This window comes from Carcharhinus amblyrhynchos, chromosome 35 (genome assembly GCF_965287045.1).
Source record: "Carcharhinus amblyrhynchos chromosome 35, sCarAmb.v2.hapA, whole genome shotgun sequence".
Classification (NCBI taxonomy): domain Eukaryota; kingdom Metazoa; phylum Chordata; class Chondrichthyes; order Carcharhiniformes; family Carcharhinidae; genus Carcharhinus; species Carcharhinus amblyrhynchos.
Genome location: NC_137358.1, coordinates 16,666,317 through 16,684,051, shown reverse-complemented (window position 1 = coordinate 16,684,051; position 17,735 = coordinate 16,666,317). Strand labels below are relative to the sequence as shown.

At 50.5% G+C, this 17,735-nt stretch overlaps 1 protein-coding gene across 2 annotated transcripts in view; it reads left to right on the top strand.

Annotated features, from left to right (window-relative positions):
* The window catches only part of l3mbtl2 (L3MBTL histone methyl-lysine binding protein 2), a 49,713-nt gene extending 38,801 nt beyond the window's left edge, over positions 1-10,912 (top strand). For both annotated transcript variants that reach the window (XM_080217328.1, XM_080217327.1), the window contains exons 14-16: positions 584-652; positions 7,568-7,660; positions 10,751-10,912. In XM_080217328.1, the coding sequence (XP_080073454.1) occupies positions 584-652; positions 7,568-7,660; positions 10,751-10,857 (269 nt within the window). In that variant the 3' untranslated portion in view covers positions 10,858-10,912. The remainder of the gene's footprint in view (positions 1-583; positions 653-7,567; positions 7,661-10,750) is intronic.
* Positions 10,913-17,735: the final 6,823 nt, after the last annotated feature.

Below are 17,735 nucleotides of genomic sequence, written 5' to 3'. Positions count from 1 at the left end.
GTCTGGCCTACATGTGACTCCAGAACCACAGCAACGTGGTTGACTCTCAACTGCCCCCCTGAAAATGGCCGAGCGAGGCCCTCAGTTCAAGGGGCAATTAGGGATGCCAATTTCGTTCATGAGTTGTGGGCTTCACTGACTGGCCAGCATTTATTGCCCATCCCTCATTGCCCTTTTTCTGAGGGCATTTAAGAGTCAACCACGTTGCTGTGGCTCTGGGGTCACATGTAGGCCAGACAGGGTAAGGACGGCAGATTTCCTTCCCTAAAGGACATTAGTGAACTAGGTGGAATTTTCCAACAGTTGACAACGGTCTCACGGATAGACTTTTAGATTTTTATTGATTTCAGATTTCACCATCAGCCATGGTGGGATCTGAACCCGGATTCCCCTGGGTCTCTAGATCACTTGTCCACTGATATTACCACCAATGTTTATATCCTAGGGAAGAATAAAGGGAGAAAAATGAGTTGGGAAATTATAGATCTTGTCTGTTACTTTATTTAAATGTTTGTGTTGTCCATCCAGGTGAATGCATGGGTCTTTATCAACAATAGATTTTTCTTCTCCCCCCCCAACACAGCTCCAGAAAAACGTGTCACCAAACAGTCAGAAACCAGCAAGACGAAGAGGAAGCCCTATGGGAAGAAGAGTAAGTCCTAACACAAGGCATCGTAAACTGCGCTGGGGACAGTGTAGGACTGCAAAGGGCGGCACAGTGGCACAGTGGGTTAGCACTGCTGCTTCACAGCTCCCAGGGTCCTGGGTTCAATTCCCGGCTCGGGTCACTGTCTGTGTGGAGTTTGCACATTCTCCCCATGTCTGTGTGGGTTTCCTCCCACAGTCCAAAGATGTGCGGGTTAGGTTGATTGGCCGTGCTGAGAAATTGCCCCTTAGTGTCCAGGGATGTGTAGGTTAGAGGGATTAGTGGGTATAATATGTAGGGATATGGGGATAGGGCCCGCGTGGGATTGTGTTGGGTGCAGACTCGATGGGCCGAAGGGCCTCTTTCTGCACTGTAGGGTTTCTATGATGTAGACAAATTGGTGGGGTGGGCAGATAGGAGGCAAATGAGGTTCAGTGCGGAAAAGTGAGGCATTTTTAGAGGAAGAACACAGACAGAATCCCTCCAGTGTGTCGAAAGAGGCCATTCAGCCCATCAAGTGGTGAAAGCAGGCTCACTTTTAACATTTAAGAAAAACTTGGACAGGTACATGGATGAGATGGGGTGTGGGAGGATATGGTGCAGGTGTAGGTCAGTGGGACTAGGCAGAAGAATGGTTAGGCACAGACAAGAAGGACCAAAGGTTTCTGCGCTGTAATGTTCTATAGTTTCTAAGTCTGTACCAATCACAATCCCACCCAGGCCCTACCCCCATATCCCTACATATTATACCCACTAATCCCTCTAACCTACACATCCCTGGACACTAAGGGGCAATTTCTTAGCACGGCCAATCAACCTAACCCGCACATCTTTGGACTGTGGGAGGAAACCGGAGCCCCCGGAGGAAACCCACGCAGACATGAGGAGAATGTGCAAACTCCACACAGACAGTGACCCGAGCCGGGAATCGAACCCAGGACCCTCACGCTGTGAAGCAGCAGTGCTAACCCACTGTGCCGCCCTGATGACAAAGTCTCACCTGGATTCGGAACGTCAGCTCTTTTCTCTCCTTACAGATGCTGCCAGACCCGCTGAGATTTTCCAGCGTTTTCTCTTTCCGTTATATTAAACGTCGAGAGATATTTATTGACAGATTGAGATAGCTACCCCAAAGGAGCCGTACAGACCCAGAGGTTTTTAGGGTTGGATTGAGGCATCACGCTGGACGTGGGCAGAGATGTACGATGGGTTTGTCTCTAATTGTTGGCGAGTGATTCCTGGAACTTCACGTGGGTGGGGGAATGGCTAGACTGAGGTGCCAGAGGATGGTAATGGAGTCCTTATCAAGCACCAGTTGTCTTCAGGGGAGTAGAAAATTACCAGAGGAAATGGAAGAAGAGAACTTGACTATATAGAAACTTAGAACATAGAACGCTACAGCACAAACATGCCCTTCGGCCCACAAGTTGCGCCGATCCTACCAGGCCTATCTATAACCCTCAATCCCATTAAATCCCATGTACTCATCCAGAAGTCTTTTAAAAGACCCCAGCGAGTTCGCCTCCACCACCACCAACGGCAGCCGATTCCACTCACCCACCACCCTCTGAGTGAAAATCTTACCCCTGACATCTCCTCTGTACCTGCTCCCCAGCACCTTAAACCTGTGTCCTCTCGTAGTGACCATTTCAGCCCTGGGAAATAGCCTCCGAGAATCCTCACTAAATATTTTTAAGACGCGGGTTGATGGGTTCTTGATAAGAGAGGGGATTAAGGGTTATGGGGAGAGGGCGGGAAAGTGGAACTGAGCCACAACAGATCAGCCATGATCTTATTGAATGGCGGGGCAGGCTCGAAGGGCTAGATGGCCTACTCCTGCTCCTATTTCTTATGTTCTTATGTTCTAATCCACCCTATCTATACCTCTCAACAATTTATAAACCTCTATCAGGTCACCTCTCAACCTTCGTCTCTCCAGGGAGAAGAGTCCCAGCTCCCTCAACCTATCCTCATAAGGCATGCCTCCCAATCCAGGCAACATCCTTGTAAATCTCCTCTGCACCCTCTCAATAGCTTCCACATCCTTCCTGTAGTGAGGAAAGATAGGAGCAGGAGGAGGCCATTCGACACTTTGAGCTTGCTCCGCCATTCATTACAATCGTTCAACTCAATAGCCTAATCCTGCTTTCTCCCCATAAGAAATAGGAGCAGGAGTCGGCCATCTAGCCCCTCGAGCCTGCCCCGCCATTCAATAAGATCATGGCTGATCTGAAGTGGATCAGTTCCACTTTCCCGCTTTCTCCCCATAACCCTTAATTCTCCTGTCTATCAGAAACCTATCTACCCGTGACTCAAATATATTTAGCGAGGCAGCCTCCACCACTTCAACGGGCAGAGAATTCCAGAGAATCACCACCCTTTGAGTGAAGAAGTTCCTCCTCAACTCCGTTCTAAACTGCCCCCCCGCTTCCATCCACCCCCCCCCCTCCCCCAATAACCTTTGATTCCCGTTCGTCCCAAGTGCTACATCCAGCCGCCTCTTGAACACATTCAATGTTTTGGGATCATCTATTTCCTGTGGTAATGAGTTCCACAGCTCACCACTCTCTGGGTGAAATATAAATGTGATATGGTGGAAGGTGGACAATCGCAAAGGGCTAAGAACAAAGAGTGTTTGTGGATCGATTATTTGTGTAAGAGCTGTCAAACCTCAGGGCAACAGTGGGATTTAGAGAATTGTTTATTAAAAAAACCACATGATGCGGTTGGTAAATAACCCTCTACGTAATCTTTGCAACAAGTGCTGGGAGAGCTTGTCCACTCTCCTGGGCAGTTAGATCCCTGTGAGTGCGGGGCGCAGAAGGTTCAGGTAACCTTGCTTCATTGGAGTAGCTTCTTTTGGTCCTTTACTATCCAGCAGGGGTGGTGACGAGAGAGGCCACTCAGCCCATCAGGATCGTGTTGGTGCTCCATATGTGCCTTATCCCAGGATTCTCTATCTCTGCCCCACTAACCGAACTCTCCACTCCTTTCCCCCTTTTCCCTGTAAAATGCACCGGTGCCCTTCATCTGATCTATTCTTAGAAATCCCAACACTTACTATTTTGAAAGAAGGCTAATCAACGTTCCTCACAGTGCCAGGGATTCCTGGCTCGGCTCACTGTCCGTGACTGCACATTCTCCCCGTGTCTGCGTGGGTTTCCTCCGGGTGCTCCCGTTTCCCCCCACACTCCAAAAGACCTGCTGGTTAGGGGCGTTGGCCGTGCTAAATTGCCCCGTAATGTCTCGGAATGCACGGATTAGCAGGGTAGATGTGTGGAGTTACGAGGATAGGGATTGTTGCCGGTGCAGACTCGATGGGCCAAATGGCCTCCTTCCCTGCTGTAGGGTTTGTACGATTCTATATCCACAGATGTGCGGGTTAAGTGGATTGGCGATACCAAATTGCCTCTTGGTGTCGGGGGACTAGCTAGGATAAATAGGCGGGGTTACGGGATAGGGCGGGATTGTGGTCAGTATAGACTCGATGGGCCGAATGGCCTCCTGCGCTGTGAGATAATATGACCTAGGATGATTTTTAAGCTTCTTGATCATGTCCTGCCTGATTTAAAAGTGTTTCATGGGTCTGCAATGGAAAATACCACCTTCAACTGCAGTTCTTTAAAATCACCTTCCGTCTTTGAAATGATTGACAGCCGCTGTCACCTTTGACCCCCCCAGCCCGCTAACACTGTTGCTGCCGCTGATTCCATCTCCCCCCCCCCCTTCAACCCAGACCCCTTCCTCACTATTGAATTTGTAAAGAGTTTGAGGTTATGCTGGAATTATATAAAACATTAGTTAGGTCGCAATTTGAGTTCCGTGCGCGCAGTTCTGGTCACCTCATTACAGAAAGGATGTCATTGCATTAGAGAGGGTACAGAGATTGGTGGGGGGGGGGGTGCATTTAGAACAAAGAACAACACAGCACGGGAAACAGGCCCTTCGGCCCGACGAGCCCATGCCGCCATCTTAACAATGTGTTTTCCCTCCTCCACCCTAGACCCGTGTCTACGCTTATGGCACCCACATTGGAAACCAGATTGAGGGGCGAATAATTTCGGGACAATTTGTTACACCAATCAGCCTAAGAGCACATCTTTGGGGTGTGGGAGGAAACCGGAGCGCCCGGAGGAAACCCACGCAAGCACGGGGAGAATGCGCAAACTCCCACAGACACCGGCCCAAATCCATGTGTCTGCACAGCAAACAGTGATAGTCACTGAGCTGTCGTGGTGTCCATCAGCTGGTCCAGTTTTAAGCGTGCACAAACAACGCGAAGTACTAGGCCACTCTCGAAACATCCATTTACAAGGACGTTGCCGCCCAGGACTATGAGGAGAGACTTGGAGGGGCTGGGATTGTTCTCCCTGGAGCAGGGGAGGGGAGATTTAAGTGAGATGCGCAAAGCTGTGAGGGGGCTTGGGTATAGTGGGATGTGGGAAAAGCCTATTTACCTCGGCAGAGAGGTCAGTGACTTAGGGGACATAGATTTAAGATGATTGGTGGAAAGATTAGAGGGGGGGTGGGTAGAGAGGAAAAATATTTTCACCCAGAGGTTGTTAGGGGGTCTGGAACTCGCTGCCTGAAGGTGTCGTAGAGTCAGAAACTCATTTAACAGCTGTCTCAAGTGTGGTAACCAGCAGGGATATGGACTAAACACTGGACAATGGGCTAAGGCTGGTTTGTTGGCTTACACAGACATGGTGGGCCAAGTGGCTGCTTTCTCTGAGATACAAATGTGAGGGAATACATTTTGGAAGGTCTAATACTGATAGGAAATATACAGTAAATGGCAGAACCCTTAAAGAGTATTGATGGGCAGAGGGATCTGGGTGTACAGGTACACAGGTCACTAAAAGTGGCAATGCAGGTGGAGAAGGTAGTCAAGAAGGCAAACGGCATGCTTGCCTTCATCCGCTGGGGCACTGAGTTTAAAAATTGGCAAGTTGTGTTATAGCTTTACGGGACCTTAGTTTGGCTGCACTTGGAATATAGTGTTCAATTCTGGTGGCCAAACTACCAGAAGGATGTGGAGGCTTTGCAGAGGGTTACAGAAAAGATTTACCAGGATGTTGCCTGGTATTGAGGGCATTAGCTATGAGGAGAGATTGGAGAAACTTGGTTTGTTCTCACTGGAGCGACGGAGGTTGAGGGGCGACCTGATAGAAGTCTACAAGATTATGAGGGGCACGGACAGAGTGGATAGTCAGAAGCTTTTCCCCAGGGTGGAAGAGTCAATTACTCGGGGGGCACAGGTTTAAGGTGCGAGGGGCAAGGTTTAAAGGAGATGTAGGAGGCAGGTTTTTTACACAGAGGGTGGTGGGTGCCTGGAACTCACTGCCGGGGGAGGGAGTGGAACCGGATACGATAGTGAGTTTTAAGAAGCGTCTTGACAAATACATGAATAGGATGGGAATAGAGGGATATGGTCCCGGGAAGGGTAGGGGGTTTTAGTTCAGTCGGGCAGCATGGTCGGTGCAGGTTTGGAGGGCCAAAGGGCCTGATCCTGTGCTGTAATTTTCTTTGTTCTGTGCCGTAAACTTTCTGTGGTTATATCGATGAGAACCACCCACTGACTTCAAACAGAAACAGACCTTGAACTAGGCAGAGTCTCCGTCAGAAGGTTACTTGCGGTTTGAAGTGAATGCGCTGTATAAAGTTCAAGCTTATTAATCGCAAGTAAGACTTGCATTCACACTGCAATGAAGTTACTGTGAAATTCCCCTAGTCCGGCGCCTGTTCGGGTCCTAACCAGCACACTCCCCCCAAGTGCAGTGACACAAGGGTGTACAGGTACGCCGGTTTCTGTATAAACCTGGGTAGCCAGGAGATACTGAGTGCCTAAAGAGGGTGTTCGGATGTGAAGTGGGAGGTTTAGATCTCTGATATCACCGTGGGCTGTGTAGAAGATCGTGCATCGAGACTCGGAGGAAGGAAGCGGATATACTGGAGCCAGATTCACAGGTGACACAAAAATAGGTGGAAAGACAAGTTGTGAGAGGCATAGAAACAGTTTACAGAGAGATATTGATAGGTTCAGAAAGTGGACTCAATGTTGGCAGATGGAGTATAATGTGGAAAATGTAAAGTTGTTCATTTTGGAATGGAGAACAAAAGAACAGAGTATTTAAATGGAGAAAAACTGCAGAAAGCTGAAACTCAAAGGGATTGGGGGAACGTGTGCACAAAACACAGAAAAGCTAGCACACAGGTACAGCAGGTAATCAGGAAGGGTAATGGAATGTTGGCCCTTATTTCAAGGGGGTTGGTGTATAAGAGTCGGGAAGTCTTGCTGCAACTGTACAAGGTGCTGGTGAGACCACATCGGGGGCACTGGGAGCAGTTTCAGTTCCCTTATTTAAGGAAAGATATTATTCCATTGGAGGCCGTTCGGAGAAGGTTCACTGGGATGATCCCGGGATGGAGGGATTGTCTTATGAGGAAAGGTTGGGACTCGACCCATTGGAGTTTGGAAGAATGAGAGGTGATCTCATTGAAACGTACAGTATTCGAATGGGACTTTGACAGGGTCAACGCTGAGAGGGTGTTTCCCCTGATGGGGGGGTCTCGGACCAGAGGGAACAGTCTCAGAATAGAGGGGCCCCAATTTAACACTGAAACGAGGAGGGATTTCTTCTCTCGGAGGTTGTGAATCTTTGGAACTCCTTGGCACAGAGAGCTGTGGGGGGCAGAGTCCTTGCGGAGATTTAAGGCTGAGATAGATCTTTGATTGTAAGGGATCGAGGGTTATGGGGAAAGGTCAGGAAAGTGAGGAATGTCGGATCAGCCGAGGTCCTGTTGAATGGAGGAACAGGCTTGAGGGGCCAAATGGCCTCCTCCTGGTCCTCTTTCTTATAGTCTTTTGTTGCCAAGTGGAGGAAAAAGATAAATCATAGTTTTGTTCTCCTAACCCCACAGGAAGGAAACTGCTGATGGCAAAACGTGGGACTAAGGGCAAACCTGGCGCATTACTCGACTTGAAGAAAAAGGAGGACCCCCCTGAAGATGAAAGTAAGAAGGATTTGATTGTGTTCTTGATTTTGATTTGATTTATTATTGTCACAGGTATTAACATACAGTGAAAAGTATTGTTTCTTGCTCGCTGTACAAAGCATACCGTTCATAGAGAAGGAAAGGAGAGAGTGCAGAATGTAGTGTTACAGTCATAGCCAGGGTGTAGAGAAAGGTCAACTTAATGCGAGGTAGGCCCATTCAAAAGTCTGAGGGCAGCAGGGAAGAAGCTGTTCTTGAGTCGGTTGATACGGGACCTCAGACTTTTGTATCTTTTTCCCAATGGAAGAAGGTGGAAGAGAGAATGTCCGGGGTGCGTGAGGGGGTCCGTAACTATGCCGCCTGCTTTTCCCGAGGCAGTGGACTGAGTCAACGGATGGGAGGCTGGTTTGTGTGACGGGTTGGGCTTCATTCGTGACTCTGTAGTTTCTTGCGGTCTTGGTGGGAGCAGGAGCCCAGACCAAGCTGTGATATAACTGAAAAGAATGCTTTCTCTGGTGCATCTGTAGGAGTTGGTGAGAGTCGTAGCGGACATGCCAAATTTCAAAGAACAACGCAGCAGGGGAAACAGGCCCTGCGGGAGATTAAAATCTCCCACTACAACAACCCTATTCTTCCTGCACCTACCCAAAATGTCTCTACATACACCTCCTTCCACTGCCCGCGGGCCGTTGGGCGGTCTGTAGTACACCCCTAGCATTGTAATCGCTCCCTTCCTATTCCTCAACTCCACCCACAGCGACTCAATTCCTAACCCCTCTATATTATCCTCCCTCTGCACCGCTGTGATGTGCTCCCTAACTAACAGCACCACTCCCCCTCCTCTTTTCGAGCCTCCCCTGTCGTGCCTAATACACTTATACCCAGGAATATTTAGCTGCCAGTCTTGCCCTTCCTTTAACCACATCTCCGTCACTGCCACCACATCGAAATTCCTTAAGTTCATCCCTTTTACCTGTCAAGATTTCCTTAATCTTGTGGGAGAATAGAGGCGTTGGTGGGTTTTCTTAACTATAGTGTCAGCGTGGCGGGGGGGGGGACCAGGACAGATTGTTGGTGATCTGGACACCTAGAAACTTGACCATTTCCACTTCATCCCCGTTGATGTAGACAGGGGAATGTTCTCCACCACACTTCCTGGTGTCGATGACAATCTCCTTTATTTTGTTGACATTGAGGGAGAGTTTATTGTCGTCACACCAGTTCACCAGATTCTCTATCTCTTTCCTGTACTCTCTCTCGTCTTTGTGTGTAAGGGGTTAGTCAGTTCCTCAAAGATGAAGGTGATGTCTTGGCTCTGTGGCCACAACATGAGAACCGTAGATCAGGGGGAAAACTGCAATGAGAGGCGAACATTCTCAATCAGGTTTTTGCCCCAGACTGGTTGTTTCAACAAGTACGCCGTCAAATTCCAATTTTTTTTTTTAATGAGTTCAAAGGAAACTGAACAAGTAACGGGGTACGTTGTTGAAGCTTTTCATCTTGCACTCATCAGGACAAACACAAGAATACCAAATTTCAAACAACCTCAGTAATTTATACACGATTGGTCGGCAAGTTGACTTTGATTGGGCGAGGTGTTGCCATGGAGAAAGCAACAGGGAACCATAGGCTCCCCAAGCTCCCGGGTAATTCACAAAGGTGCAAGGCTTTGCAGGGAATGGGTCTCTGTTTCAATGTGTGTTGCTGCGCGCAAGCATAAGTGAGCCAAGTTATGAGTTCGACTGATTATCTTATTTTAGTCACAAGTAAGACTTACATTAACACTGCAATGAAGTTACTGTGAAAATCCTTTGATCACCGCGTTCCAGAGCCTGTTTGAGTGCACCTAAACCAGCACATCTTTCAGACTGTGGGAAGAGCCCCATGCAAACACAGGGAGAACATGCAAACTCCACACAGACGGACTTTGGAATGGTTTGCCCCAGAGAGCAGTGAGGGCTGGGCCATTAAATAGACTCAAAGCCCAATTCAGCAGTAGAGTATCATGGTGGGGGGTTTTACTGCCCCGGTGCCATGGGAACGGGAGTGAGCGGTTGAGGGGCAATGGCAGTGAGGGGAGGGGGTGGTATTTTACAGTTTTGCGACGAGCGAGGCAGTAAAATCCCGCCCTGCAAGTCCCCTCAGCCACTAATGGCGCACCGCTGCCTCCTATAGGAGAGTTCCCTGTCTGCAGCAGCATTATTGAGGGGTTTGTCCGCAGCGTTGGGCACTGCACGTGGGGTGGCACGGGTGGCACAGTGGGTTAGCACTGCTGCCTCACAGCGCCAGAGACCCAGGTTCGATTCCCGGCTCGGGTCACTGTCTGTGTGGAGCCTGCGCATTCTCCCCGTGTCTGCGTGGGTTTCCTCCGGGCGCTCCGGTTTCCTCCCACAGTCTGAAAGACATGCTGGTTAGGTTGAAGTTAATTTTATTAGTCACAAGTACATTAACACTGCAATGAAGTTAATACGAAACCCCCATAGTCACCACAGTCTGGGTCAATGCACCCTAACCAGCACGTCTTTCAGACTGGGGGGGGAAACCGGAGGAAGCCCACGCAGATACGGGGAGAACATGCAGACTCCGTGCACACAGTGACCCAAGCCGGGAATCGAACCGGCAGCAGTGCTAACTCACTGCCGGCGCAAGTGCATTGGCCGTGCTACATTCTCCCTCGGTGTACCCGAACAGGCGCCGGACTGTGGCGAACGGGGGATTTTCACAGTAAAGTTTATTTATTTATTAGTCACAAGTAAGGATTCCATTAACACTGCAATGAAGTTACTGTGAAAATCCCCTGAGTCTCCACACTCCGGATCGGGTTACACTGAGGGAGAATTTAGCACGGCCAACGCACCCTAACCAGGACGTCTTTCGGACTGTGGGAGGAAACCCACGCAGACACGGGGAGAACGTGCAGACTCCGCACAGACAAGCCGGGAATCGAACCCGGGCCCCTGGCGCTGTGAGGCAGCAGTGCTAACCCACTGTGCCAACCAACTTCATTGCAGTGTTAGCATCAGCCTACCTGTGACACTGATAAATAAACTGGGATTCCTCCGTTTAACTTCTTTCTAATAAAGTTGGTTATTTGCGCCCCCCCCACAGTCATCGCAGTGCGAGTGAAGGAGGAGATGGTCGACTTATCGACGTCGCTGGACCCCAAAAACCTGCTGGTGGCCGTGGACAGCATCAAGGAGGAACCGGCGGACTGAGTGAGTTCCTCGCCGCCCAGCCCCCTCGAGGCCACAGTATCGTCCGTCCGAGGTGAACTGGAGGGGGGCAACTTCCTGGATCCGGTGTCGGAGATGGGGTGGGGGGGAGGGGGGGGTGCGGAGAGAGCCAGGAGCCCCCAGACCTCGAGCTAGGCTTGAGTGGATCAGACTGGTTCAAACTGGGCGGCACGGTGGCACAGTGGGTTAGCACTGCTGCTTCACAGCTCCAGGGTCCCGGGTTCGATTCCCGGCTCGGGTCACTGTCTGTGTGGAGTCTGCACATTCTCCTCGTGTCTGCGTGGGTTTCCTCCCACAGTCCAAAGATGTGTGGGTTAGGTTGATTGGCCGTGCTAAGAAATTGCCCCTTAGTGTCCTGAGATGCGTAGGTTAGAGGGATTAATATGTAGGGATATGGGGGTAGGGCCTGGGTGGGATTGTGTTGGGTGCAGACTTGATGGGCCGAAGGGCCTCTTTCTGCACTATAGGGTTCTATGATTCTATGAAACCGGCTAGGACTGGATCCTGCTGACCAAATACACTGGGGCCCTTTTGTTACCGATTCCAGAAAGAAAATCTATGTGATTTATTAATAAGAAGAGTTGGGCAGCAGTGGAACTGTGACTGAACAGTACAGATTGCGTTAGGAGTGTCGGATCTCTCTGGAACGCTGCTGTAATGGTTAGCCCTTATAGCTGGTGTATCGGTCTGGTATAGAAGTCTTCCAATGCTCTCTATCTCACACCACAGCGGCCTATCCTCGTAGAGGGGACTGGACGAGAGCACCAACCCTTCCTCCTTGTAGGAGCGAGAGGCCTCACCGTGGGGGGGGGTAGATCTTGAAGCTGTGGGGAGCCTCCGCGAGGAGAGATCAAACCTCTGTGACTCTGCCCCCAGGCTGGGACTCCCTTTTGCCCACTCTCCTCTCACTTCCATACCCTCTCCCCAACCCCTTTCTGTTTTGGGGAAGGGGGGGGGAGGGTGGATACCCTTTGCCCCCCCCCGCGAAGAGTTTGGCCACTTGACTGTTATTCGTGTGTGGGTGTTGAGTTCTTTCATAGAGACAGCCAACAAGCTCTTCAACCCTGGGGGCATCAGAGCAGCTCAGGAAACAGGCCCTTCGGCCCCACAGAGCCTTCCTGGAATGGGGTGGGGGGGCAGGGGTCAGGGGGCAAGGTTTCCGTGCCGACTCACCGGGCAGCCATCCCTGGCTTAGGTTTCCCCATCTCTCACCCTGGCACAGGAACACCAATGTTACCAACCTTGCGTCTGGACGTTGTACCTGGGGACTTGCTTGGCTGGAGTATCTCAACCTTCCCGCTGTGTAACCCTGGTATTGGGGTGGGGGTACAATCCTGAGGGATATGGCGGGGGGGGGGGTGGGGGTGGAGCCCATACGGAGGGGGCTTTGGCCCAGAGCAGAGGGGCGCAGTCCTGAGGTGTGATGAGGGCAGGGGTAGGTACAGGTGGAGGGAGCTCGGCCCCCAAGGCAGGGGCACCCTGCTGAATGGGGGCGTAACAATTGGAGCAGGAACCCTGGTGCATGTTTGTACCCACCCTCCCCTTGGCACTTGAAGGAAACCGCCCTCCCCTCTGCCCCTGAGGAGCTGTAACCCTCGGCCAAGTTTGTGTGAACTGGCGAAACGGTGCGGACGCTGGAAATCTAAATAAAAACAGAAAATCTCAGCAGATCTGTGGAGAGGGAGCGTTAACGTTTCGACTTCTTATTCACAACTTCCTCACAGTCTTCAGAGGAAGAATCCGACCGGATTCGAAACGTTCACGCTGTTTTCTCTCTCCACAGAGCTGCGGAGATTTTCCATTTTAATTTCACAGAAAGCATTTCCTGAATTAACCCTTTTTTTCCTTAAAAACAGACAAAACTCGAGGGTGTGAGTGAGGTTTAAAGTTTGCTTATTAGTGTGAGGTTTACATTAACACTGCAATGAAGTTACTGTGAAAAATCCCCCTAGTCGCCCCACTCCGGTTCGGGTTACACTGCGGGAGAACTTAACACGGCCAACGCACCCTAACCGGCACGTCTTTCGGAACTGCGGGAGGAAACCCACGCAGACACGGGGAGAATGTGCGGTCTTTGCACAGACGGTGACCCGAGGCTGGGAATCGAACCCGGGTCCCTGGCGCTGTGAGGCAGCAGTGCTAACCACTGTGCCACCGTGCTGCCCCCTGTGTGTGGACTGGCTGAAGGGTAGAGTTGAGGAGATGGGGTGTACACAGTGACTTGACTCTATTCTCATCTGCTTTGCTGTGAGCCTTACAGTTAGAACTGCCAACAACTCACGAGTTTGCTCTGTGTGAATCCGATCCCTCGCCCAGGCGAGAAAGTACTGGCAGATTGGGACAGCTTCTCAGGGTTTATTTTCGACAGGTAGCGAATGAGCAGAATAGAGACGCACAGGAATGGGGATCAATTGCCGTGGTCTTCAGAACGCCAGTGCCAGTTTGTTCCCTCCCCAGGCATTCACGGCACGGTAGCACAGTGGGTTAGCACTGCTGCTTCACAGCTCCAGGGTCCTGGGTTCGATTCCCGGCTCGGGTCACTGTCTGTGTGGAGTTTGCACATTCTCCTCGTGTCTGCGTGGGTTTCCTCCCACAGCCCAAAGATGTGCGGGTTAGGTTGATTGACCATGCTAAAATTGGCCTTACTGTGCTGAGATACGTAAGTTAGAGGGATTAGTGGGTAAATGTGTAGGGATATGGGGGTAGGGCCTGGGTGAGATTGTGGTCAGTGCAGACTCGATGGGCCGAGTGGCCTCTTTCTGTGCTGTAGGGTTTCTGTGACTCTATGACTAGCTAGGGCAAAGAAGTGGGGTAGGTAATAGGGTGGGATTGTGGTAGGTGTAGACTCAATGGGTTGATTGGCCTGCCCCCTCTCTCTCTCTCTCTCTCTCGCTCTCCTGGCACCCCACCGCTGTCTCTGCCTCTCTCTCTCTCTCTCTCTGTCTCTGTCCGTGTGTCTGTCTCTCTGTCTCTGCCTGTGTGTGTGTGTCTCTCTCTGTCTCTGCCTGTGTGTGTGTGTCTCTCTGTCTCTGCCTGTGTGTGTGTCTCTCTGTCTCTGCCTGTGTGTGTGTGTCTCTCTGTCTCTGCCTGTGTGTGTGTCTCTCTGTCTCTGCCTGTGTGTGTGTCTCTCTCTGTCTCTGCCTGTGTGTGTGTCTCTCTGTCTCTGCCTGTGTGTCTCTCTCTCTGTCTCCGCCTGCGTGTGTCTCTCTCTCTGTCTCTGCCTGTGTGTGTGTCTCTCTCTCTGTCTCTGCCTGTGTGTGTCTCTCTCTCTGTCTCTGCCTGTGTGTGTCTCTCTCTCTGTCTCTGCCTGTGTGTGTCTCTCTCTCTGTCTCTGCCTGTGTGTGTGTCTCTCTCTGTCTCTGCCTGTGTGTGTGTGTCTCTCTGTCTCTGCCTGTGTGTGTGTGTCTCTCTGTCTCTGCCTCTGCGTGTCTCTCTCTCTGTCTCTGCCTGTGTGTGTGTCTCTCTCTGTCTCTGCCTGTGTGTGTCTCTCTCTCTGTCTCTGCCTGTGTGTGTGTGTCTCTCTGTCTCCGCCTCTGCGTGTCTCTCTCTCTGTCTCTGCCTGTGTGTGTCTCTCTCTCTGTCTCTGCCTGTGTGTGTGTCTCTCTGTCTCTGCCTGTGTGTGTGTGTCTCTCTGTCTCTGCCTCTGCGTGTCTCTCTCTCTGTCTCTGCCTGTGTGTGTCTCTCTCTCTGTCTCTGCCTGTGTGTGTCTCTCTCTCTGTCTCTGCCTGTGTGTGTCTCTCTCTCTGTCTCTGCCTGTGTGTGTCTCTCTCTGTCTCTGCCTGTGTGTGTGTCTCTCTGTCTCTGCCTGTGTGTGTCTCTCTCTGTCTCTGCCTCTGTGTGTGTGTCTCTCTGTCTCCGCCTCTGCATGTGTCTCTCTCTGTCTCTGCCTGTGTGTGTGTCTCTCTGTCTCTGCCTGTGTGTGTGTCTCTCTGTCTCTGCCTGTGTGTGTGTCTCTCTGTCTCTGCCTGTGTGTGTGTCTCTCTGTCTCTGCCTGTGTGTGTCTCTCTCTGTCTCTGCCTCTGTGTGTGTGTCTCTCTGTCTCCGCCTCTGCATGTGTCTCTCTCTGTCTCTGCCTGTGTGTGTGTCTCTCTGTCTCTGCCTGTATGTGTCTCTCTCTGTCTCTGCCTCTGTGTGTGTGTCTCTCTGTCTCCGCCTCTGCATGTGTCTCTCTCTGTCTCTGCCTGTGTGTGTGTCTCTCTGTCTCTGCCTGTGTGTGTGTCTCTCTGTCTCTGCCTGTGTGTGTGTCTCTCTCTGTCTCTGCCTGTGTGTGTGTGTCAATCTCGGTAAAGCTTCAAGCAGAGTTGAACTCTCAGACATTCTCATTACAGGTATACTCAGTTGCATTCTTTTATATAGCTGTGTAATTATAGCAAGGAGGTAACCGTGACTACACAGTTAGTAATGGGCTGCTTTTTCCAGCTGACATGTCTTTTGTGAGTAACTAAACCTGCCTTGTAGTTTCCAGCTGCTGTCAGCTTCCGCAGTGTGTGTGTGTGTGTGTGTGTGTGTGTGTTTCCTGGTCTGTTCAATGGGGTGTGATTTTTCAGGAAGAATTTCCCCCTTTTGCACTCCTCAGAAAGACAGTCTGTATCCCGGGAATCGCGGCCGTGTAGTATTTCATAGCAATGGACAACCTTCTGATTACCATAAAACCCATCGTTATATCATGGAGTGGGTACCAGCCTGTGGGTTAGTGTTATTCCTCAGCCCAGTAATCGGGGGTTACAGCACTGAGCAGTTCAGGTGGTTTTTATACAGGGGCTGCCCAGGGAGATTTACAGACTAGAATCATAGAATCCCTGTAGTGCAGAAGGAGACCATTCAGCCCATCGAGTCTGTTCCAACCACAATCACACCCTGGCCCTATCCCCATAACGCCATGTATTTACCCTATTAATCCCCCTGACAGTAAGGGCCAATCAACCTAACCCGCGCGTCTTTCGGACTGTGGGAGGAAACCCACGCAGACACGAGGAGAATGTGCAAACTCCGCACAGACAGTGACCCGAGCCGGGAATCGAACCCGGGCCCCTGGCGCTGTGAGGCAGCAGTGCTAACCCACTGTGCTACCGTGCCACCCAAGATAGCAGCGTGGTTAGCGCTGCTGCCTCACAGCGCCGGGGCTCGGCTTTGATTCCCAGCTTGGGTCACTGTCTGTGTGGAGTTTGCACATTCTCCCCATATCTGTGTGGGTTTCCTCCCACAGTCCGAAAGACGTGCTGGTTAGGGTACACTGGTCATGCTAAATTCTCCCTCAGTGTAACCCGAACAGGCGCCGGAGTGTGGAAACTAGGGGATTTTCACAGTAACTTCATTGCAGTGTTAATGTAAACCTAGTTATGACATGAATAAATAAACTTTATCTTTACACTTAGAATCAGGGGGATGAATTTATTAACTAGGAACCTGTTGATTCAAAAGTGATTTGAACACCTGAGGATGAAAAGAAATGTCAAGATTGAAGCTGAAAATATATTCGAATCCTTACCTCGACTCAGGAGGAATGGGTTTGAGGTTTGGAGGTGTTTATTGATGTGTAATGTTTTTAATAGATAGCGAGACGTGGGGTTCAGGTCAACTTCGAGAGATAAAAGTCTGTGATGAAATCAGTGTCGGTGTGAGGGGGTTCTGGAAACTTCTGCAGTCATCGTACAGACACTTTGACTCTCTGATCTCTCCAATCATGTGGCAGTTTTGCCAAGAAGTCATGTTCTGTTCACTGTTGGGAAATTTGATGTTTATGTTCTTGTCAGCACAGTATTTGAATCCAATGTATATCCGTGTGAAAATACGTGTTATTTTCTGTGGGATTTCGCGCAGGACAAGTGTGTGTGTGTGTGTGTGTGTGTGTGTGTGTATTTGTAGATATTTTAATACCAGTACATGTGCATCGAAGAATTTTTATTGTTCTGTGTCTCAGAACCCAAGGGGACCCCCTTTAGCTCCCCCACTGAAACCAAGAATAAAGCTTTAACAACACAGAGGTTAGTGGTAGAGACACGGAAGAGTAACTGGCTAATAAACTCAGTACGATGCAAGTAAAATCGATTTAATCACATGTTAGCACAGTATTGTTGGAAAAAGACACGTGCTGTCAAAGTTTTTCACCGTGCGCTCGTCAGGGACAGTTCACGACAATGCCAAGCTATAAAGGGAACAACAATTTGTACCACAAGGGAGTGCTGATTGTTTGGCGCAGCGGTTAGCACTGCTGCCTCACAGCGCCAGGGACCCGGGTTCGATTCCTGGCTTGGGTCACTGTCTGTGTGGAGTTTGCACATTCTCCCCGTGTCTGCGTGGGGTTCCTCCAGGTGTTCCGGTTTCCTCCCACAGTCCAAAGATGTGTGGGTTAGGTTGACTGGCCACGCTAAATTCTCTCCCCACCCCACCAACCCCTCTGGCAGCAGTTGCCCAGGTGACTGACGCACCTTATAGAATCATACAGCTTAAATCTGATGCCCCTGGTCACCGGTGGAAACTGTTTCTCCCTGTTCTCTCCATTTGGACGCCCCGATTAAACCCTCCCTAAGCCTTCCCTCCTCACCAGGGCACTGACGGAGACTCTCCAGAACTCAGGGTGAGCCGTGTGTCTGTCACCACCCCTGTTGATGTGGAGTGTGGGAGTGGGTCTGATGCCTCTTTTTGTTTCACACACTGACCGAATCCCGTACCCTGACCACACAGCGTAACTGTAACGTACCGGCGAGAGACCCATATCGGTGTCAGCTATGTGCCAATAATCACCTTACCAAGTACAAATAGCCCCTAATCTCCTGGTGATCGGGGTGGGTTGGACACATAGATACAGAGACACACACACACACACACACAGAGACACACACACACAGAGACACAACACA